This window comes from Dermochelys coriacea, chromosome 9 (assembly GCF_009764565.3).
Source record: "Dermochelys coriacea isolate rDerCor1 chromosome 9, rDerCor1.pri.v4, whole genome shotgun sequence".
NCBI classification, from domain to species: Eukaryota; Metazoa; Chordata; order Testudines; family Dermochelyidae; genus Dermochelys; species Dermochelys coriacea.
In genome coordinates, this window is record NC_050076.1 from 57,503,577 (window position 1) to 57,526,759 (window position 23,183).

Sequence of the window (23,183 nt, forward strand, 5' to 3'; positions counted from 1 at the left end):
ATTTCTGAGGTACAAGGAAGAATCCTTGTTTCCCTCGTGCCCCCCATCCCCATTGCTCTGGCTGCATTATGGGGGATGTAAGCAGCCATGTCTCCTTCTCTCCTTATCTGCTGCAGCTGTGCGAGGATCTCTTCTCCCGAATCAACGACACCACGAATGACAACATGTCCTATTCTGTGGAGGTACGGGGCCCTTCCCGCTGACAGTGGGGGCATGCTGCCGGGGAGAGCGCCTATTGAGGAGACAGTGATAATAAGTTAAGGTGGGCCGTTGCCAGCATCACTGCATGGGCCTGCCCTGCTCCTGCCCTGAGTCAGTTACCTTGCTTATTAACCAAAAAGGAGCTCCCATGTAATACTATCTGCAGCTCCGGGCTCCAGCCCTTGAGAAGGCCTGGCTTCCTTGCTCTGTCGCTCACAGGCCCTAGTACCTTTGCACCTGCTCCCATCTGGGTCCAGGGAGGGGTCTAATGAGCTACAGCTGTTCTCATGGGTCAGAAGTCATTGGCCTGCAGCCCTTGGGTTCCAGCACCTGCCATCAGGATGGGACAATGGGAGAGTCCTGCTGTCATCTGGTTCCAGGCCCACCCCCGGATCTTACATTGCTGTCGGGATACATACCCTCACCCAGGCCTGGCCTGCCTTCCCTGGCACTCCTTTAACTACATGGGGTTGAAGTTAACATCATTACGTTGGTGACAATCTAACTGATTTAAAAGTGCCTTATATCAGTTCAGCGTAATTCAGTAACAAACCTATTTAGAATCCAGTTTAGCTAACTAAGCAACTCTGGTGTGTAGACAAAGTAACTTGCTTTTCCATAGCCCCTTGTGCAGACTGGCGGGTGTGGCGTGCAGGGCTGGTGGAAAGCTAGCTGCATGCAGGGTAGGATTTGCCCATGGCCCTTATGCCAGACTCTGCCCTTACTCACACTGACACAGCCATTGAAATCAATCGATCACTGCCTGGAATGGGGTGGCTCCTAGAGCAAGGCACTGGGTGTGTCAGGATGGGTGACAGAACTGGGTCTGTGTCCTGTGTGGTATGGAAGCTCCTTGCCCCATTGTCAGACACGGACCTTGAGTGCTTTGTCCCCTAGGTGAGCTACATGGAGATATATTGTGAGCGTGTGCGGGACCTGCTGAACCCCAAGAATAAGGGGAACCTGAGGGTAAGGGAGCACCCCCTCCTGGGTCCCTATGTTGAGGACCTCTCCAAGCTGGCCGTCACTTCCTACAATGACATCCAGGACCTGATGGACTCTGGGAATAAAGCCAGGTGAGAGGGGGGAACATCCTTGGTTGCCTTTCCTTCCCTCCCCACCCCAGTGCTGTCCAAAGAATCCCCTGCTTTACATCACCCAGCCCATGCCCCACATCCTAGGCCCCTGCCTTCTGGCTGGGAGGGCCTAGACGCAATTGCCTCGGAAATCTCTCGGCTTCTTTCCTGAGCTGGGTGGGCTGCTGGTGAGAGCCCCATTGTGCTCTTGCCTCTGTATCTCAACGAGAACAAAGCAGACAGGGTCAGAGAGAGCAGCCATCGGGGTGAAAGTAAGGCGGTACGGGCTGGTGCGGCATACTGGTAAAAAGTAGCCGCCTGTACCGGCCCGTACCACTGACTTTGAAGCGCATGAAAGCCGCGGTTGGGGGGAGGGGACGAAAAAGGGGCAGTGACATTAAAGCGCTGCCACGGTAAAAGGACCCTGCTTAAAGCACTGCCACAGCAGTGCTGTAACGTCCCTGTCCCTTTTGTCCCCTGGCTGCTGATGTGGGGGACAAAAGGAGCAGCTACCCCAGGGCCGGCGATTTAAAATCGCCGCTAGAGCCCCAGGCGGAGTGGGCAGGCTGTCTGGGGAATGCTGACACCCTCCAGCCCTGCCCCTTCTGCCCGAGGCCCCACCCCTTCGGGGGGGGAGAACTGCCCCCTGTACCAGTAAGAGAGAAATTTTACTTTCACCCATGGCAGCCATACTGCAGCACGCACTCACTGACCCAGGTTTGTTTTTGTCTTGTCTCCTAACTGCTGTCCACTAGCCTCATGTTGCCCTGTGATGGAGCCAATCCTGAGTCTTGCCCCCAGGGAGCTGTGGAGGTGGGACTGGGCATGTGGGACCTGGCCCAGAGCCCACTGAATTCAATGGGGAGACCCTCATTGACTGCAGCGGGCTTTGCATGAGCTCCTTAAAGACAGGTGTCCAAATCAGAGCTGGGCATTAAGAGGTGGTCCAGCATAATCTCCACTTGCTCAGTCCTACCTTGCGCAGTCACCGAGCTCTGCCTGATGTCACCAGCTCTGCGCTCTGAGAAGTGCTGCCAGTGGCTGCCAAGCTGCAGGATTCCATGCCTCCCTGCCTTCTTCCCTCCACAGGACGGTTGCTGCCACAAACATGAATGAAACCAGCAGCCGATCACATGCTGTCTTCAACATCATCTTCACCCAGAAACGGCATGATGCAGAAACTGACGTCACCACCGAGAAGGTGAGCACAAAGGGGGGTGTTCCTTTAGGGGGGCAGGACAACACTTCCCCAGCTCCTGTGCTCTGGCTGGTGGAGAGAAGGCGTGACGGTTGGGCTAAAAGGGCTGAGATAAGAGGTAGATAAATAATAAGCATCTTTGTTAGGAGCTGAGATGAAGAAGGCTAGTGGAGAGCTTTGCAAACCTAGCCTTCCATACCCCAACTCTCCGTGTCCCCTTCCCATACTGCATCCCCAGGCACGCTCCCCACTGTCCCGTTGGGTCTTTTAGCCCACTCTGGGTACGGTTTTCAACACACTGGGGCCCATCTGAGCCTTGCTATGCATTGTAGTGGCAATAACAGCGGGCAGTTTTCCCCCCAAAAGCCTTGTGTATGCCCCACCCTGGGTCAGCGCCAGGGGCTTGAGCCACTTATCTGACTTCTCCTCAAGCAAATGGGGACTTGTGCCCAACCACCCTGCAGTTTGCTTGTTGACCAACTCTTGATTTTGCCAATCTCTGTTTGAATGGGCAGGGCTGGAAACCTGCTCTCCCTGACTCTGAAGAAAACAGGACTCGGACTCAAACTGCTGTTAATTTTTCAAAAATAAAGCTCTGCCTGGTGGAGACCATCAGGGCATATATTGAACCAATCCCTTGTTCTGATGGTGGGGGTGCTATACTGCTGACAGGATTGTTTTTTGGTGAGGTCCTGACTACTTATGGCCACTAAGCACCCCAAGTCACTCTTTGCAAGAATAGGCGTTAGCTATTGTGTCCAGGCCCTATTCCAATTTGGATAATCACATTCTGCCTCCCCCAAATCCACCTCCCCACCCCTAACGGTTTCAGTTGAACCAAGTAGTTACTTCCTCCTCCAAACTGCTGTGCAGAATGACTGTGCACTGTTAAACAGCTGCTGCATTTCACTCCAGAGGCATTTCAGTGGGGATTGTGATTCCTGTTTGCACCATTTACATAGCAATGTGTCAGGTACTTGGGGACCCTTCTGGATGGGTGCAAGTCATTGTTGTGCCCTCAATGGCAAGCATCCCTCTCTGCTTATAGGTCAGCAAAATCAGCCTGGTTGACCTGGCTGGGAGTGAACGGGCCGACTCTACAGGGGCCAAGGGCACGAGGCTAAAGGTAAGAGAAGAGCATGAGTCAGGAGCTGCACTCGGTGCTAGGTGCTCTTCGGGGTGCTGTTGGTGCACCCCAATCATGGAGAGGTGTGCTCATTTCTTTGGTGGATTCTCAGATAGCTGGAGTGCCAGTAATGACATCCTGATTAGCCGCTAAACCCAGCACAAGCACTGCTCCCCACTGGTTTGCTCTTGAGAACCAGCCACATGCAATGCCTTTCCTCTCCCCAGGGGGGCCTTGGCAGGGAGGGAGCTGGCTGTTGGCCATGTTTGCTGTGTGCACGGATCATCTGTGGATCTGAGCCTGGCTGTTGTGCTGAGCTGCAGACACCCACGCACCCTTAAGCTGATTCGTGTGTCAGTACTCTCTCTGTCAATCAGCTTGTGGAGGCTAGGATTTTGTCTTCCTTCAACAGGAGGGAGCAAACATCAACAAGTCTCTGACCACGCTGGGGAAGGTCATCTCTGCGCTGGCTGAAGTGGTAGGTTGGCCAAGGAGGTCTGTCCACAGGGTGGGCCTGATTACATAGGACCACACTGTGCAACCCTGAAGCACTGACTCCCATTGACACTTATGGACCCACTGACATGAATCAGTATTCACCCCACGAGTTAGGGCTGCTCATACTAGGCCCCAGTGATGCCATTGGATGAGCAGCCCTTGTAGTCCCTTGTGCCAGTGACTATGAAATGTCCTCCGTGGCAGACGTTCCGGGAACGAGCAAGCAAAGGCACTTGTGATGCAAACAGCCCTCTCTTCCCATGACTCAAGGACATCAGCCCCTGACCTCACACCCTTGCTGGCATAGAATGACAGGTATCACTGATGGACTTTGGCATCAGTTGGTGCCTGGCAGACTCCCCCAGCCTGGAGCAGGGGAATCTTTAGAACGATCCACGTTGCATGGGACTGGCTGGAGTGTTGGTTGCATGGGACTGGTGGGGCAGGGCAGTTGGGGGGGTGGGAAAGGTGAGCTGAGATCTCCTGGGAATGGAGATTGGGGATCGTTGATGGATATATATTAATAGATACATTTTTAAGAGGAGCTAGAGCCATTAGGCAGCCAGGCAGGACAGGAAATGGAGCCAGGATCATGAGCGTCTCTCACTGTTTCGTCACTTTGTGGGTATGGGGATCCCTTCCCCGCCCTCTGTCTGGCTTTGATTTTTCTCAGTATATGCTCTGTGGGAGAGGGGTTGTTTCCCTTTGTGTTTAGGGTGCTACCGCAATCTAAATAATAACTCCCAGTCACATGTCCTGTGCCACAGCCTACCTGATGAAAATCCAGAACGTACTCTTAGCATAGGGGCGAGCAGGGTAGGAGGAGCCTTTGTGTGAGTTCCCTCTCCCCCCCCCCCACGTTCACTCCTTCATTGCAAGCTGGATGGCAGTGCCCGTGCTCAGAGCCCACTCTCCATGGAGAGCTCTTCATCTCTGAGAAGTAGAAGCTTTTCCTGGGTGATGGAGGAGAAGTTGCAGTTACCCACAGCACCTTGTCCTGACTGGAGCAAACTGTCCTCCTCTTCAGCCTCTCTTTGTTTCACATGCTCATGCAATGGTAAACAATGTCTCTGATTTCCTTTCAGGATTCGGGGCCCAATAAGGTATGTGCTTTGAGGGTTCTGTTCCTTGGCTTGGGTGATCAAACACAGGCTGGGGTAGGGGCATTGCAGATGGAAAGGGGGAGGTTACTGAGATGCAGCCCAGGATCATGCTGTTGTGTAGATTTTTAAACCGAGTGCCCCATTGTTTTCAGTGGGGAGCTCTGCTCTGAAATTCAGGCACAATTTGACCTCCATTGAGGTTCTGTGCTGCAAACTTGTGGCTCCAGTGACTGGTGACCTACAGCAGAGGCAGTGCAGCAAAGAGCTGGCCAACAGCAAGGCCAGTCAAAACGGTACCAAAATGGCCTCAATCACTGCCCACAGTGGCATTTAACCATGGCTCCCTTCAGCTCCCTGCATTTGAGATTAATATCTCAGTGGAGCAGCTGTGGTAGAGAGGAGAGCTTTTGCTAGTCTGACTGGCTTTTGCTAGTCTGAATCAGCTGGAAATAGAGGGAGGGGTGAGGCAGGCTAGGCTTAGCATGGTGTTTCTCGGGCGCATTGGCATCTCCTGGGACTGTGCTGCCATTGTTGCAAGATCAATCCAGAGCTGGAAGTCACTTGTGTACTGTTGCTTCTTCTGAGTAAAATCTTTTGGGGGAATGAAGGGGAGAGTTCACTGGCCTAGGCATTGGTGTGTAACTGGGCTGGATGGGAGTAAGGGACGGACAAACTGGTTCTGCTCCAATAAGAATCAAACCAAACCAAACCTCTGTTGAGGTCTGAAAATATTCAGTTCACTTCCCCCCAGTCTGTTATAGTCATCTCTGCCTTGCCTGCACTTCAGTCTCTCTCAGATGCTGGTATGGCCCCTGTTAAGATAGAACCTGGCACCTCACAACACCTGTGTGAGGTCGGGAGGACCAAGGCCAAGTGACTTGCCCAAGGTCACACAAGGAGTCTGGGGCAGAGCAGGGACTTAGACCCAAGTCCTTGGCTAGTGTCCTATCCATTGGACATCACATCCTGGCTGGCGGGGGGTGGTGGAAGTGGGAGGCTGAGTTCTTGATGTGTTTCTGGGCTACTCCAAAGCAGAAAATCTCCATAGACAGACTCTTCTTGCTGGATTGCTAGAAGTAGATAATTCGGTCAGCACCCAGAGTTTGGGTCTTTATCGAACCTCTGAACCGTAGGTGGTTTGCTCCAGGCTAGTGGAAGCTCAAGAGTGTGCCTTTGGCCAGATGTGGCTGGAGGTCACTAGGTGAATAACTCTGCTTGATACTGCCTGAGAGCCCACTACCTTTGAAGAGAACGAGGTGTCTCATCTCTCTGCTGTGCTCTCTTCCTCCAGAACAAAAAGAAGAAAAAGACAGACTTCATCCCATACCGGGACTCCGTGCTGACCTGGCTCCTCCGGGAAAACCTGGGTGAGGGAAGGAGTCTGGTTTTCACTTAGTTTGCCCTGGTTCTGGTCTTAACTCACTGAATTTCCAGGCAACAGACCTCCAGAGGCTCCTGTCTCCTGAACTCTCATAGTCTCCTTGCTTTAACTCCTCCCCCTCCCTTTGCCCTCCGGCTGTCAGGGATTCTTTACTGGGGCACGGTTACCTCCCAGCTCATTCAAAGCACTGGATGTTCCTGTGCTGGAGTTCTGAGAGACCATGTGAGCTGGGAGGGCTGTGGGGTGGGGATACTGTTTGGTATGTGTGCTCTGTGAGCAGAATGACAGGGATGCTCTGGCAGGAAGGGGAAAGCAGAGAGAACGGGGGTTAAAAAGAGGGCCCAGGAACAGATCCGCTTCATGGAGCCAAGGTGTTTTCTCTGGGCAGGTGGTAACTCCAGGACTGCTATGGTTGCTGCTCTCAGCCCTGCTGATATAAACTACGATGAGACCCTCAGTACTTTAAGGTAGGCCTCTGTGACAACAGTTCATTATCAAGTCCCCTGCACAGGGGCTGGGGAACATGGAGTGTGACATCTGAAGTCACAGCCTTAGCCATTCCCCTCCTGTTGCCTTCACTGTTCCTTCATTCCACTATTGTCCTATAGCCCCTCACTGATACAGAGCTCCGCTCTGGGCAGCACTTACCACTGCCCTGTGTCAATGTCAAAACAGCAGACAAGGGTCCCTAACCATTCGTTCTGTCCGTAGCATTATAGAGCACTGTCCTCCACCTCCAGCCACTGGCCTTCGTAGTCCCTCTCCCAGCTTGGCACTAGACTACACTGTGACCCTCTCCTTTGTGTTGCTGGATTTGCTCTGTGTGTCCCCCGTCTGTTAATGCAGATGGGAGTAGAACAGGGAGCCTCATGGCCAGAAAGCTACAGCTCTGAGGGAGCCTTCGGCTGTCTGAACTGTGCTAACCTGGGGACTAACCTGGGGGCTCTGCGAGAAGCCATGCTTTGCATTATTATATGCAAATAGACCCCAGGTCTTCAGAATGCCAGTCCAATGCCCTAGCCCCTGGCCCATGCTGTCTCAGACCTGAAGTCTGAGGAAGTTTGGTGATTGGCCATGTGTCCCATTTCTGCAGGTATGCTGACCGTGCCAAACAGATCAGATGCAACGCTGTCATTAATGAGGATCCTAACAATAAGCTGATCAGGGAGCTGAAGGATGAAGTGGCTCGTCTGAGAGATCTGCTCTACGCCCAGGGTCTCGGAGACATCATTGACAGTACGTACCTCTCTGGGCTCTAGGCTGGGACCAGGATTTGCTTAGGAGAAGCAAGATGGAGCTCTCTAAATTTCAGTTTACTGGGGTAGGACAGGCTCAGCCATCCTCATCCCCACCATGTTGTGCAATGGCATTACATCACCAAGACATCTCCATTTCCTGCCCTGTTGCTCCTTGTAGTTCCTCTCCCTGACACTACTTCTCCGCCATAGCCTGCTGAGAAAGTGCCCTACTGACATCAGGGAGATGCATGTGATCACCACAATCCTGGGGACTCTAGCCTACACCCCTCATGCTGAACCCTCGTCTCCAGCCCCAGGGTGGCTCCATGGGGACAGGCTCATCCTCGGTGCTATTAGTCCCAGGACTCCTGTCCCAACAAAGAGCCAGTCTCAGCTTGGTGAGCGCTCCCTGTGTTGCTCTCAGGGAGATGTCCCCAGGCTGGGTCAATGTACGGCCTCTCTTCTCAATCTGAGGGGCATGCTTCTCTGTTCCTTAGTCCTATAAAGATGAACCTATTCTTGTTCTGTTTTCTTTTGTCTTTCTTCCCACTCCCTCTCCTCTCTTTCTCTTAGCTAACACTGCTCCAGGAGGACCTAAATGTGTGTATTTCCCATTGTGGGTGTTGTGTGTGCTTCACTGCTTCTCCAAGACTCGGTCGTAGCAAAGGAACATACATACAGCATGGCAAAGGGGTCCAGTTGCCTACAAGCAAGGGCACAGCTATGGGAAGGTTGTGTGCTCTCACAGCTGTGCTGTGGAGGTGTTAAGGTGGTCATCTGCTCCTCCCCAGCAGTACCCTGCCACAGTGCTCAGCTTGAGAGCTGCCAGGACTCTGCTCCAGCCAAGGGATGCACAGATCACTTAGGAGGATTGGTGGGCAACTGCCTGCATTGGCAGAGTAACCTCTTTGCACAGGGAGCTCCCTTTCCTCATTAGAAGGCTCATCCTTGGCCCTCTTGTGAGGCAATCATGCTTGATGGTTCTTCCAGATCTACAAGCAAGGGGAACTCCACAGCGCCATCTGCTGTGGGAGGGGAGGGGGGTCTGGGATTGATATATGGCAAGGACAGGGGAGGCCATGCACCAGTCTCCCTCAAACTCTGTGTTAGTTCTGCACAAGAGGTAGTGCAGCACCGAGCCATGTGGTTCTGGGTGCTGAGCTGGGGAAGCCAGACTGAGGCTAACCAGCTTCTCTCAGTCAGTGCCTTGGCTGAGGCTTTGAGCCGATGTACCAGAGTGGCCAGGGGTTAGCTGAAGAATTTGCCTGCATTGTGCTCCCCTCCAAAACATGTGAGATGGAATTGGTTTTCTAAATGAACTTCCTGGGCCTCTTTTCTCCATGCTGTACCTATGGTTCCTGCTGTTTCTGAGCTGTTGCTGCTTCTGCTGGGTCTGGGACTAGTACTGATTCCAGTACTGGTTCTACTGGCAATACCCTAACTATGGGCACTAAGATATCTGCTTCCTACCACTGATATAAAATCACAAGTGTTCCCAGTGACCCAGCCTTGATCCTGCTGCTGGTTGTACTAGGACCAGCAGGGCTACTGAACTAGCTCATGTGCTCCTGGACTTGACAAAGTGAGCTGGCTTTAGCTGGCATGCTGGGAGGCCATGCAATCCATGCCTTGTTTGTAAAAGAGCTCTCAACAGTCCAGCTGACATCCCTGGTCAGTGGCATAGCTAGAATCCATGTCAGTTTGGCAGAGAAACAGCCCACAATTTCCCTGCTGTGGTCTCAGGCGAAATAACAGCTGATGGGAGCCTAGTGCAGGTAGAGTGATCTCAGCCCATTGACTCCTTCAGAATTAGCAAACGCCTGACCGGGATCCCTTGGTCCATTGGGAACAGATTTATGAGTAAGGCTTCCTTTCCTTGTGAGAAGCCGGCCTGGATTTCTGGTCTCAGTTCATAGAATCATAGAAGATTAGGGTTGGAAGAGACCTCAGGAGGTCATCTAGTCTAACCCCCTGAATCATAGAATATCAGGGTTGGAAGGGACTTCAGGAGGTCATCTAGTCCAACCCCCTGCTCAAAGCAGGACCAATCCCCAACTAAATCATCCCAGCCAGGGCTTTGTCAAGCTTGACCCTAAAAACCTCTAAGGAAGGATATTCCACCACCTCCCTAGGTAACCCATTCCAGTGCTTCACCACCCTGTCGTGAAAAAGTTTTTCCTTATATCCAACCTACACCTCCCCCTCTGCAACTTGAGACCATTAATCCTTGTTCTGTCATCTGCTACCACTGAGAACAGTCTAGATTCATTCTCTTTGGAACCCCCTTTCAGGTAGTTGAAAGCAGCTATCAAATCCCCCCTCATTCTTCTCTTCTGCAGACTAAATAAACCCAATCCCCTAAGCCTCTTCTCATAAGTCATGTGCCCCAGACCCCTGATCATTTTCGTTGCCCTCCACTTGACTCTCTCCAATTTGTCCACATCCTTTCTGTAGTGGGGGCTCCAAAACTGGATGCAATATTCCAGATGTGCCCTCACTAGTGCCTAATAGAGAGGAATAATGATATCCCTCGTTCTGCTGGCAATGTTCCTAGTAAGGCAGCCCAATATGCTGTTAGTTTTCTCCTCAACAAGGCCACACTGTTGACTCATCTCTAGCTTCTCATCCACTGTAATCCCCAGGTCCTTTTCTGATGAACTGCCACTTAGCCAGTCGGTCCCCAGCCTGTAGCAGTGCATGGGATTCTTTCATCCTAAGTGCAGGACTCTGCACTTCTCTTGTTGAACCTCATCAGATTTCTTTTGGCCCAATTCTGCAACTTGTCTAGGTCAGTCTGGACCCTATCCCTACCCTCCAGCATATCTACTTTTCCCCCCCAGCTTAGTGTCATCCGCAAACTTGTTGAGGATGCAATCCATCCCATCATCCAGATCATTAATGAAGATGTTGAACAAAATGGGTGCCAGGACCGACCCCTAGGGCACTCTGCTTGATACTGGCTACCAACTGGACATTGAGCCGTTGCTAGCTACCCATTGAGCCTGATGATCTAGCCAGCTTTCTATCCGCCTTATAGTCCATTCATCCAATCCATACTTTTTTAACTTGCTTGCTTGCTGTCAACAGCTTTGCTAAAGTCAACATATATCATGTCCACCCCTTTCTCCATATCCACAGAGCCAGTTATCTCATCATAGAAGGCAATCAGGTTGGTGAGGCATGACTTGCCCTTGGTGAATCCATGTTGACTGTTCCTGATCACCTTCCTCTCCTTCAAGTGCTTCAAAATGGATTCCTTGAGGATCTGATCCATGATTTTTCCAGGACTGAGCTGATGCTGACCAGTCTGTAGCTCCCTGGATTCTCTTTCTTCCCTTTTTTAAAGATGGGCACTATATTTGCCTTTTTCCAATCGTCAGGGACCTCCCTCAATCGCCACGAATTTTCAGAGATAATGGCCAATGGCTCTGCAATCACATCAGCCAACTCCCTCAGCACCCTCGGTTGCATTAGATCTGTCCCCATGGACTTGTGCATGTCCAGCTTTTCTAAATAGCCCTTAACCTGTTCTTTCACCACTGAGGGCTGCTCACCTCCTCCCTATTCTGTGTTGCCCAGTGCAGCAATCTGGAAGCTGATCTTGTCTGTGAAGACCAAGGCAAAAAAATAAGCATTGAGTACTTCAGCTTTTTCCACATCATTTGTCACTAGGTTGCCTCCTCCATTCAGTAAGGGTCCCACACTTTCTCTGACCTTCTTCTTCTTTTTGCTAACATACCATAGAAACCCTTCTTGTTACCCTTCACATCCCTTGCTAGCTGCAACTCCAGTTGTGCTTTAGCCTTCCTAATTACACCCCTGCATGTTCGACCAATATTTTTATACTCCTCCTTCGTCATCTCTCCAAGCTTCCACTTCTTGTAAGCTTCCCTTTTGTGTTTAAGCTCACCAAAGATTTCTCTGTTAAACCAAGCTGGTCGCCTGCCATATTTGCTATTCTTTCTGCATATCGGGATGGTTTGTTCCTGCACCCGCAGTGAGGCTTTTTTAAAGTACATCCAGCTCTCCTGGACTCTTTTCCCCCTCATATTAGTCTCCCAGGGGATCCTGCCCATCAGTTTCCTGAGGGAATCAAAGTCTGCTTTTCTGAAGTCCAGGGTCCGTATTCTGCTGCTCTCCTTTCTTCCTTTTGGCTGGATCTGAACTCGACCATTTCATGGTCACTGCTGCCCAGATTGCCACCCACTTCTAGTTCCCCTACCAATTCTTCCCTTTTTGTGAGGAGAAGGTCAAGAAGAGCACAGCCCCTAGTTGATTCCTTCAGCACTTGCACCAGGAAGTTCTCCCCAACACTCTCCAGAAACTTCCTGGACTATCTGTGCACTGCTGTTGTGCTCTCCCAGCAGATGTCAGGGTAATTGAAGTCCCCCATGAGAACCAGGACCTATGATCTGGAAACTTCTGTTAGATGTCTGAAGAAAGCCTTGTCTACCTCATCCACCTGGTCTGGTGGTCTATAGCAGACGCCCACCACGACACCACCCTTGTTGCTCTCACCTCTAAACTTAACCCAAAGACTCTCAACAGGCTTTTCCCCAGTTTCATATTGGAGCTCTGGGCAATCATAATGCTCTCTTACATAAAGTACAACTCCTCCACCTTTTCTCCCCACATTTTTGTATCCGTGCAGGGCTCTACCGATCAGCGCCTTTCCATCCCTCCCAGTGCCTCCTGCCCGCCGTGGATCAGCTGTTTAACAGTGTGCAGGAGACCCTAGAAGGGGGAGGGGGAAGAGCGAGGGTGGGGTGCGCTCGATGGATGGGGTGGGGTGGGGGTTAGGGGAAGGGGTGGAGTGGGGGCACGTTCTGGGGCAGAGCAGGGGTCGAGCACCTGCTGGGAAAGGACAAAGTCGGTGCCTGTGGACCTGAGGGCTACTAACAAATGCCTCTAGGGTGGCTGCCCTCTTCGTAAGCCGCATGTGTGTCTCTGCACCATCTCCCTGGGGTGTATGAGTTCCAGCATGCCACCTGGGGGCTGGAGATATACCATAAGGCAGAGGGAGGAGAGCTGTGAGTATCCTGGGCAAAAAAATGAGGAAAAGTCAGTAAAATCTGTGCCCCCAACATGTTGTAGTTTTAAGGGGGCCCCTCATGGAATGCCAGGCACTGGGCTGCTGCCTTTAGCCCCTCATGGAGTCCTCCTTGTGTACATAATCTGAAAGGCCGGATTCTGAGTGCCCTGCGGATGGGGGGAGTGCATAGTGCCATCCCGCCCTCCCTGATGCCCTCCACAACTACAGCCTGGCTGCCATGGGGTGGGTGTAAGGGGGCAAGGCCTGGCCAGCACCTCCTGGCCCACAAGGGGGTGTCTGATTGGAGCAGGGCTGCGGCTACCATCCTGCCCTTGGCACCCCGGAAAGTTCAGACTGGGGGGAGCAGAGGCGAAGGCGCAGCAAAAACCCCAAAGCAGCTTGGTGAAGCAGTCACATCATGAAGCAGATGGGGTTTTAATGGAGAGGGAACTGGTTGGCTGTGCTGTGTTCTAGCCAGACCCCTGAACAGGTTGGCAGCAGAGCAGATGTCAGGACCAGCCTCCAAACGTCAGCCAAGACCAGCAGCCTCTGCACACTTGCAGATAGTGACTCCTCTGAGAAGCCCCCACAGCCAGCTCGGCAAGCCCCACGTCAGTCACTCCGGGCCTGGCTTCCAGAGATGCAGAGCTCCCACAGCCTCAGCTGGGGTCAAACTCAGCACCTCTGACAATGAGACCTCGCAGCTTCAGCAAACTATGTGCACTCTACCGCTGACCCCATACCTGCCTACAGCCAGTCCTGAAAAGGTCTGGCGGTGCTTTCAGCTGGCTTTTGGCACACCCTCTTCCTCAGGCATTTCACCTGACCACTGGTGTCTAGTACATCTGAGCAGTTTTTAAACTATCAGCACAGTAATTCCTTCCCTGCTTTCAGTGACACCGAACAATGCCAGATCTCCAACATTGCAGAGCTGCCTTTCTTACAGCTCACCTGGGCAGGCCCCATTTCTCTCTCCATCACTATATTAGTTCTGGGGCCTGGATCCATGCTATGCACCACCAGAAGTAAAGAGACTTTGGAGGCTTCCATGAGAACTCCCCTAGAAGTCCAAGTGTTGAGCCAAATGCTAAATGTAGGCAGGTGTATGCACTAACCCCACCCGCAGACTCAACACCAGGCCATTATCAGAAACAATTGTAGTCACTAACATTAACCTCATCCTAACACACACATGAAAGGGGATCGCGTATCAATGCTGTTGTGACGTTAAGATACCAGTGTTTAGACAAACAGCACAGCTGCAGTGTGAATGCCCCCACGAGATAGTTTTTGTGTCGGCCCTTGTCATTTTCCTGTTTGCAAATTGTCCATGAACTGGCCAGGATTCCTAAAAATTTGGTGGTTGTTATGCATCATAGTTGGACAGGTAAATTATATGAACGTACATCCACCTACAGGCTGTTTGCCAACTGTCCCCGGTTCTCTTGTCAGTAGGGTCCTACCAAATTCGCAGCCATGAAAAACGTGTCACGGACTGTGAAATCTTGTCTCCTCCAGTGAAATCTGGTCTTTTGTGTGCTTTTACCCTATACTATACAGATTTAATGGGGGAGACCAGCATTTCTCAAATTGCGGGTCCTGAGCCAAAAGAGGGTTTCAGGGGAGTTGCAAGGTTATGGGGGGGGTCACGGTATTGCCACCCTTACTCCTGAGCTGCCTTCATTGCTGGGTGGCTGGAGAGAGGTGGCTGTTGTCCGGGTGACCAGCTCTGAAGGCAGTGTGGAAGTAATGGTGGCAATACATACGATGCCATTCTTGCTTCTGCTCTGCTCCCTTCAGAGCTGGGCTGCCAGAGAGTGGTGGCTGCTGACTGAAGGCCCAACTCCGCAGGCAGCAGCGCAGAAGTAAAGGTGGCAATACCATACTATGCCATCCTTACTTCCACACTGCTGCTGGCGGCAGCTCTGCCTTCAGAGCTGGGATCCCAGCCAGCAGCCACTGCTCTCCAGCCACCTAGCTCTGAAGGCAGTGCCGCCGCCAGCAGCAGTGCAGAAATAAAGGTAGCAGTACTGCAAACCCTGCTACAACTCCTTTTGGGTCAGGACCCCTACAATTACAACACCATGAAATTTCAGATTTAAATAGCTGAAATCATGACATTTATGATTTTTAAAATCCTTTGACCATGAAATTGATCAAAATGGATGGTGAATTTGATAGGGTGGGAGGGATAGCTCAGTGGTTTGAGCATTGGCCTGCTAAATCCAGGGTTTTGAATTCAATCCTTGAGGGGGCCATTTAGGGATCTGGGGCAAAAATTGGGGATTGGTCCTGCTTTGAGCAGGGGGTTGGACTAGATGATCTCCTGAGGTCCCTTCCAACCCTGATATTCTATGATTCTACTTATCAGCACTCAATGTGAGGAATTCAATTCGATTGGGCATTGGTCATGGGCTCTATTCTCTGATTGGATAATGTAATCTTTATAAAGAGGAACAGTGACAGAAAAAAGCTTTGGGGTGTTGCATGTCTCAGAGAGAGTGGAGGGAGCAGGAGAAGTGCAAGACTGGGACATTTTCAGACTTTAAAGGCCTTTTCCCATTCTTTTTTGCACAAGAAAGAGCATTTGGCTCAGATTTAGAAATAGCTGTGGTCCTGCCTGGCTGAGGGAGAACAGCAGACTTATGGACTGTCTAGCAGACTGACATTTCATTTCCTTTTGTCACAATAACACCAAGTGATTGTTGCTTCTTGGCTCCCCCATATCTTCCTGATGATGGGTCTCCCCATGTCAGCAGCTCTTTGGCCCCCCACTAATACTGTGCCATTGTGGCTGGTGGTATGTGTAGTGATTCTATAGGGAAGTTGTCCCGAGGTACTGTCACCCGGCCACCATTCAGCCTCAGTCTCTGGCTGCACAGCAGGCACCTTACTCCATGTTCTGAGGCTGGATCACATGCACCAGGTCCCCAGGCAACTTTCTGTTACTCCTACTTCTCCAGCCCCACACTGAGTGATGATCACTCCATTTGGTTGGCTTTGTCACTCCCTTAGGCTCCCCCTGCTGCCTCCCAACAGCCTTCTGCTCAAAGACATAACCCTATTAGACATGGGGCAGCTGTGCGAGCTCCCCCAGCGTGAATCATCTCATGCGTTCCTGGATTCCAATATTCGGAATCATGCTCAAGGGAACAAAACACCAGTCACTTAAATATTCTTGGGGAAATGAACACAAACCAGCCCAGCCATGGGAAGATTGAGTCATGGGTCAGGTTTTGAAAAGAGCCATCATTACTGTGATAATATCTTTGGATGGTGGTAGCTCCTAGGAGCCTCAGTCATGGACCAGGACCCTGTGGTGTTAGGCATTGTACAAATACTTAACAAAAAGCTGGGCCCTGCCCCCAAAAGCTCATTGGGACCAGATCCAGCAGTTCCCACTCATGGCCAGATTTTCACAAGAGAGCAGCACCAAGTGCCCTAGGCTCTTCTGAACATCAGGCCATATTGGGGCCAAAATGGCAACTGGGCTCTTCTGCCCATTTAGCCATTAGCCAACCCGGTCATGAGTAAGCTTTCCTGCCCTCTGCCTGACAACCCAGGGGACATAATGGGGGATGATGGTGTGGGCGAAGAACCGTGTAGCAACACTTAGTGTGGCTGTTCTGGATGTGGTGTGAATGCTCTTCTGGTGTAGAGATGATGTGAGTGCCTCTCGCCCTGTCGCTGGCACATGACGCGGTGTGTATTTCTGTGTTTTAATTTCTAGCTTTCTGCTCACCGCATTATTTTCCCAACTGCCTTTCTTTTCTCTATCTTCCTTTTCCTTCTTCCTGTCCACGTGTTCATCCCTCCCTCTTTCCCCCTTCCCTGCCCCATAGACATGACCGACTTTGAGAACAATAATGGTAACCGTAGCCTGGCAGAACTGAGTCAACGCCCTGACAATCTCTCCACAGTGACCAATGCCTTAGTGGGGATGAGCCCGTCCTCCTCGCTTTCAGCCTTGTCCAGCCGAGCTGCCTCCGTCTCTAGCCTCCATGAACGCATCATGTTCGCTCCGGGCAGTGAAGAGGCCATTGAGAGGCTGAAGGTAAGAGCCTGAGGATGCTGACATCATGCTTTACTGAGATTAGGGGAAGATGAAACACACTTGATCTGGCAACAGATCCATTTTATATCCCCATGGTGGCATTTGAACTTGCGGATAGTGACTGTAACAGCCCAGGCTCTGCAATTATTATTTGTGCACCTCCTAGATTATCTCCTGCAGCCTCCTGCTTCTTACAAAGTAATGAAATCAAATGAGGACAGCAGGTACTTTATTGATAAGAATACTTTGTGGAGTCCAGGCCCCCAAGATGACCTTCTGGAGATTTCCCCACAGGTTTAGAAAGCCTCCAGAAGCTCAATTCTTCTTCAAGTGCCTGCACATGCCATTCCAAGTTAGGTGTGTACACACCCTGAGCATCACTGTTGGAATTTTTTTCCTAGTGGTATCTGTTGGACCGGTTCTGGTGCCCCGTGATGCTGTGCGCGCATAGTGCCAGTATAAGGGGCCGTGCTGAGCCCATGTCCCTCAGTTCCTTCTTACTGCTCGAGACTGCTGTTGGAACTTCCCTCTTTGCCTTGGCAAAGTTTTCCATAGTGGTTTTTTGCTTAGTTTTTATTATAAATAGTTGTTAGTTAAGGAGTTTAAGTAGTTTTTAGTAAGTCTAGTATAGGAATTGGGACACCTCTCCTTGTCTGGAGAGGTGTTCCTCCTTCTAGGTGTCGGGGCATGCCTTAGTCTCCAGGGTTTACACCTGCCTCCACCTGTGGGAAGTCTATGCCCAACAGCAAACCTCTCTTGAGCTGTCTTAAGTGTTTGGGATTGTAAGAAGGATACAGAAAAGATTGTTGCCAGATTTGTTGCAAGTTTAAGCCCACACACTCAAAAAGTCTGGGCAGCGAGATTGAAAGTCCTCCTGATGGAGGCAGTATTGAGACCCACCTTGGAGCCGGGATCTGACTCAGCATGAGCACATCATCTTCGGAGCGCAGTGCACCTCCCGCTGCTAGGAGCTCTCAGCATTGCTCCTCATCACCAGTGCCCAAGAAGAAGCATTGCGGGCATGGTGAGAAGAGCTGTTCTTCTGCACCAAAGGGAGAAAGAAGGAAAGCCAACTCCACTGGGGTGGAGGGTGAGAAGAGCTTCAACTTCGCATAGCGAACCAGCAGGCACTGCTGGGCCACTATGACTTTAAACAAGTGGGAAGCAATGAACAAGTCCAAAGACAGACTTCTCTGTGACAGCCAGCAAGAGTTCTCCACCCTTGTAGAGGAGGGTAAGATGGGAGCCTCTCTGCAGGCAGCCCTGGATGCCGTGAACTCTGCGGCTACATCTATGGCCATGGCAGTTACTATGCACAGGAGCTCATGGTTACAGGCATCAGAGTGCCCACAGGAAGTACACCAGACCTTGCAAGACCTGCCTTTTGAGGGGCCCTCACTTTTTTCAGAGCAAACTGATGCCAGACTGCATACCCTAAAAGATTGTAGGGCAACTCTGAAGTCCCTGGGCCTGCATTCTCCAGCACAACCCAGGAGACCATAAAGGCTTCAGCATTATGGGGATTTCTATGCCCAGCTAGCCAGGCATGATCAGCGGAGAAAGAGGAATAAGGGCCACCCACTATCCTCGCTCTTGGAGTGGTCGGTAAGAAGAAACTGAGGGACGCAGACTTGGCAGAGCTCAGCAGGACCCCTTGTACCGATGCTGTGAGTGTGTGGCACCAGGGGGCACCGGAACCAGCTTGATGGATACCACTAGGGGAAAAAATGTTGACAGCGATGCTAAGGGCATGCACACACCTAACTCGGAATGGACATGTGCAACCCATCTCAAAGAACAACAGTCACAAAAAGATTAGTAACCATCTTTTTCTAGGCCAAAAGTTTCAAAAGCAACCTATGATTTTCAATGCCCAATTTTGAACATCTTAAAGAGTGAAATTTGAATTTAGAGATTTTCAGAGGGAGGGTGCTTAATGTTGACTAAAAACCAGGGTTCTCTAAAGCTTTGCAACTTAAAATTGAGGCACCCTGTAGCAGGGCGTCAACTCACCGGCATGGCGCCTCCTACTGATTGTCCAGGGAATTAGCTTTTCCAGCCTCCGGAGCGCCCTCTGTAGGCCAGTGTCCCACTGGCCCCGTGTCCCTCCCGGACCCCGGTGCCCCTTTACCTTGGGTGCTGCCCCCAAGCAATACCCCCACGGATCTGGGTCTCCCCTCCCCGGGGAACTCCCAAACCTCTATCCCCACCTCACCTCAGTCTATGGCTACTGCCAGTCAGCATCTAGCCCCCGCTCACTGGGGCAGACTGCAGTGTACAGGCCATTCATCATTGGCAAACGGGGGTTTGGCCTGCTGCCTCTGCCTAACCCCTGGCCTGCTGCCTCTGCAACCCCAGTACCTAGTTTGGCCTTGCACAGGGCCTGCAGTCTGGGGAGTTGCCAGGTGGGAGCTTCCCAGCTCCTCTCGCCTTTCCCCAGCTCTGCTCTGCTCTGCTCTGCTCTGCTCTGCTCTTTTGCCAGCTCCCAGGTAGCTAGGTCGTTCTCCCTCTGAAGCTGGAGGGAGAGTGTGTCTAGCTCCTGGCTCATAGCCCTTTTATCAGGGCCAGCTGAGGTCTGATTGGGGTGTGGCCCATCAGAGCCATCAGGCTGCAGTTTGGCCCCAGTTCTGCCCAGCTCTGAGTGGCAGGCTTGAGGGTCATCTGCTTTCCTAACATGTTGTCTTCTAATACTGTGACTGGTGTAAGGGTTTGTTGAAAAACCTCTTACCCCGCCTTTTCCCTGAGGGATGCTTTACATTGAAACCAGCCTGGAACTGGGATTCACATTCTGCAGCCAGGAGACAGAGCTGTCTCATTTGTGTCCGTTATGCAAGATCATTGTGTGGTGTGACTTAGTAAATGCCACTGTGACTGTGACCTCTGTAGAACAGAGGTTCTGGAGCAAAGCCTAAAAGAGCATTTGTAGTTCTGTTACCAAAGGTGACAGCAGTCACAAAATATGAACATTTAAACTCTGCTTGCCAGGAAACAGAGAAGATCATTGCTGAGCTGAACGAGACCTGGGAAGAAAAGTTGCGGAGGACAGAAGCAATCCGCATGGAGAGGTGAGTGTACAGCAGCGATGTCTGCAGGACTTATTCACTCAGTGTCCAGTTCACTTTATGTCACCTTTGTGCCTCCCCTCTGTGAGGGCTTGCTGGGGTCAGTTCATCTGCCTGTGCTGGTTGTAGCAGCATCAGCAGCTAGGAAGAGCCAGGATGGTAAGACCATTGGGTCGTGCCCCAGTTTCGTCAATAGCATGGCTGGCATTCCTCCTCTACCAGTGACTCCTGTAGGGGGCTTTGCATAGAGCCAGTTATGCTGACACAACACATGCCTGTGATGTGTTTGGTCAGAGACCCCATTGGGACTGTCACCTGACATGCTGAGATTACCTCTGAGCCCATTTTCCCTGCCAGTTTGGGACTCCAGAACCCTGCCTTGTTAAGCCAGACACGCCAGCCAGCTGCAACACAGACCCAGGTCTGGTCCATACCCCCAAAGCTGCAGACTTTAACCAAAAACTGCTCAGCAAGTCACCTATCTCCAGCACCCAGACACCCAGTTCCCAATGGGATTCAAACCCCAAATAAATCCATTTTATTCTGTATGAAGCTTATACAGGGTAAACCCATAAGTTGTCCACCCTCTATAACACTGATAGAGAGATATGCACAGCTGTTTGCTCCCCCAGGTATTAATCACTTACTCTGGCTTAATTAATAAGCAAAAGTGATTTTATTAAATATAAAAAGTAGGATTTAAGTGATTTCAAATAATGATAGACAGAACAACGTAAGTCACCAAGCAAAATAAAGCAAAAACACGCAAGTCTAAGCCTAATACATTAAGAGACTGATTACAGGTAAAATCTCACCCTCAGAGATGTTCCAATAAGCTTCTTTCACAGACTAGACTCCTTCCTAGTCTGGGCCCAATCCTTTCCCCAGTACAGTCCTTGTTAGTTTCAGCAGACATCTTAGGTGAAAACTAGGGGTTTTCTCATGACTGGCAGCCCCTTTTGTTCTGTTCGCCCCCTTTTATAGCTTTGGCACAAGGTGGGAATATTTTGTCTCTCTAGGTCCCCACCCTTCCTTCTAAATGGAAAAGCACCAGGTTTAGATGGATTCCAGTATCAGGTGACATGTTCACATGTCCTGTGAGACCCCAGCCTCCATTCTTCCAGGGCTGGCCCGCACGCACCCAGGAAGGTTTGCAAGTAAACATACCATTTACAACCAATTGTCCTAGTCAATGGGAGCCATCAAGCTTCCAAACCACCATTAATGGCCCACACTTTGCATAATTACAGTAGGACCTCAGAGTTACACTTCATATTCCTAGTTTCAGATACCAGAATGATACATTCATACAAATAGGATGAACACACTCAGTAGATTATAAGCTTTGTAATGATATCTTACAAGAGACCTTTTGCATAAAGCATATTCCAGTTACATTATATTCACACTAATAAGCGTATTTCCATAAAACATTATGGAGTGCAATGTCACAATGCCCATAGCCTCTTTTCCGGAGGCAGACAGAGGTGAGGGGACAGGTGCATTTTAGAAATGAATGAGATGAGAGAAAGAGAAGATAAAGTCTCCGTACAAACATTTCAATACAGTGATCAGCCCTCCAAAAGGAAGAGGTGTATGGTCTTGTTGGTAAGGCACCAAATCAGTCTACAAGCTTTCATCTTGACCTCCTATAAATCATTTAATCTCTCTCTGCCTTGATTTCCCCCATCTGTAACACGGAGCTAATAGTACTATCCTGCTTCACATCTGAGTCTTCATTAACATTTATAAGACACTTTGAGATCCTCAAATAGCCGACACTAGCTAAATATTATAAATGGAATGTCTGCCTTAATTTAGAGGACTTCAAGGAAATGGAATTACTGAAATCATTAATATTCTTTATTGATGTAATTGTTTAATTGAACTCTCATGATGGGGGTCATTTTCCTAAGCACTATACAAATATCTAACAAAGCCCATAGCTAGTCTGTGTAAACATGTTCTTCTCATGGTTACCCTCCTCCATCTTTGCCCTCCTCCTTCCATTGGTTTGTTCTATGCACTTGATTTGCCTTGTTTCCAATTGAACTGTGAGCGCTTTGAGGCAGGGTCTGTGTCTGTGCAGCCCTTAGCACAGTGGGATCCTGATCTCAGTTGGTTTCTCTAGGGGCTGCTCTGATGCAAAAAACTAACAACACAGGTTGTTTTGACAGACTTTTGCTTTTGCTGTTTCTCAGGGAAGCTTTGCTGGCAGAAATGGGCGTGGCCATGAGAGAAGATGGAGGCACGCTGGGTGTTTTCTCTCCTAAAAAGGTAGGTAGGATTTCTTTAATCTTTTCCACCAAGCCAATCAGATCCTTCTAAATATATACCTACTGCCCAGCAGCAGCACTTGGAAAATACCTCCCTGCTAAATTCCTATTAGTCCAACTCATTTCTGATTAGCACCGAGACATGTGAACTGACCCCTCTAGCTCAGTGGGTATTGACTTTGAAACATAAAAATGACACTTTAAACATCAGCCCTGTTCACTGTTTCACTGCTGATTGTTTTAATAGAAACAACCAGCTAATTTTCTCTTCCCGTTCCCAGATTGTGTTACAGTTCTTTTGGCATCCAGCCATTAAGACCATGAGACAGTGTGCCTCAGTTTCCCCATTCACACACATCAAACCAGGTTTTTTCTGGTTTCTCTGCTGTGATAAGCTTTAAACCTGTTTACAGGTATTAATTGAAAAGTAGCATTATCATAGGGTTTAACATCCGTGTCAAAATTCTTATCCCCAAAACTTAACATTAATACCAAAATTTTTATCTCAGATATGCATTTACAAGTATCTTCATGATACCACGTCCTCTGTTCAGATAGTGTAGTTTGAGGTTAGTTTGTTCATTACCCATGGTGTCCTTTGACTCTGTCCCATGTAATCAGTCACTGGCTTTTCCTTCCCTCCAGTGTTCCCCTCTGTATGGGCTCTTAATTTAATCATGTTTCTGGAATTTTGGTGTCTAGGCTCTGGCAAGATAGGTATTCAGGGGGATCCTGCACATTGGCTGTCCCTTTGGGGAGCCGTCTCCCAACCCCAGGACTGTAGAAATACAGAAAACCCAGCTCCCCTTTTGAGGTTACCCTCTGTTTCTCCCCTCCCTGCAGCACAGAGTCCCTCCCTGCCCCCCAGAGGACTTTGATCTGTGCTCTTTGGGCTAGGTGTGTTTACCCTTTGATCAGATTCACTTTTTCCCAGCAGC

General features: G+C 50.3%; 1 protein-coding gene across 25 annotated transcripts in view; it reads left to right on the top strand.

Moving 5' to 3' along the window:
• Nucleotides 1–23,183, top strand: part of KIF1A (kinesin family member 1A) — a 216,928-nt gene that overhangs the window by 82,679 nt on the left and 111,066 nt on the right. For 10 of the 25 annotated variants that reach the window (XM_038415722.2, XM_038415725.2, XM_043491635.1 and 7 more), the window contains exons 5-17: nucleotides 117–182; nucleotides 1,099–1,277; nucleotides 2,367–2,478; nucleotides 3,524–3,601; nucleotides 4,014–4,079; nucleotides 5,185–5,202; nucleotides 6,494–6,569; nucleotides 6,972–7,050; nucleotides 7,677–7,819; nucleotides 8,395–8,421; nucleotides 16,696–16,907; nucleotides 19,893–19,972; nucleotides 22,171–22,246. In XM_038415722.2, the coding sequence (XP_038271650.1) occupies nucleotides 117–182; nucleotides 1,099–1,277; nucleotides 2,367–2,478; nucleotides 3,524–3,601; nucleotides 4,014–4,079; nucleotides 5,185–5,202; nucleotides 6,494–6,569; nucleotides 6,972–7,050; nucleotides 7,677–7,819; nucleotides 8,395–8,421; nucleotides 16,696–16,907; nucleotides 19,893–19,972; nucleotides 22,171–22,246 (1,212 nt within the window). The remainder of the gene's footprint in view (nucleotides 1–116; nucleotides 183–1,098; nucleotides 1,278–2,366; nucleotides 2,479–3,523; nucleotides 3,602–4,013; nucleotides 4,080–5,184; nucleotides 5,203–6,493; nucleotides 6,570–6,971; nucleotides 7,051–7,676; nucleotides 7,820–8,394; nucleotides 8,422–16,695; nucleotides 16,908–19,892; nucleotides 19,973–22,170; nucleotides 22,247–23,183) is intronic. The other 15 variants (XM_038415730.2, XM_038415732.2, XM_038415734.2 and 12 more) reach the window with 3 other exon arrangements.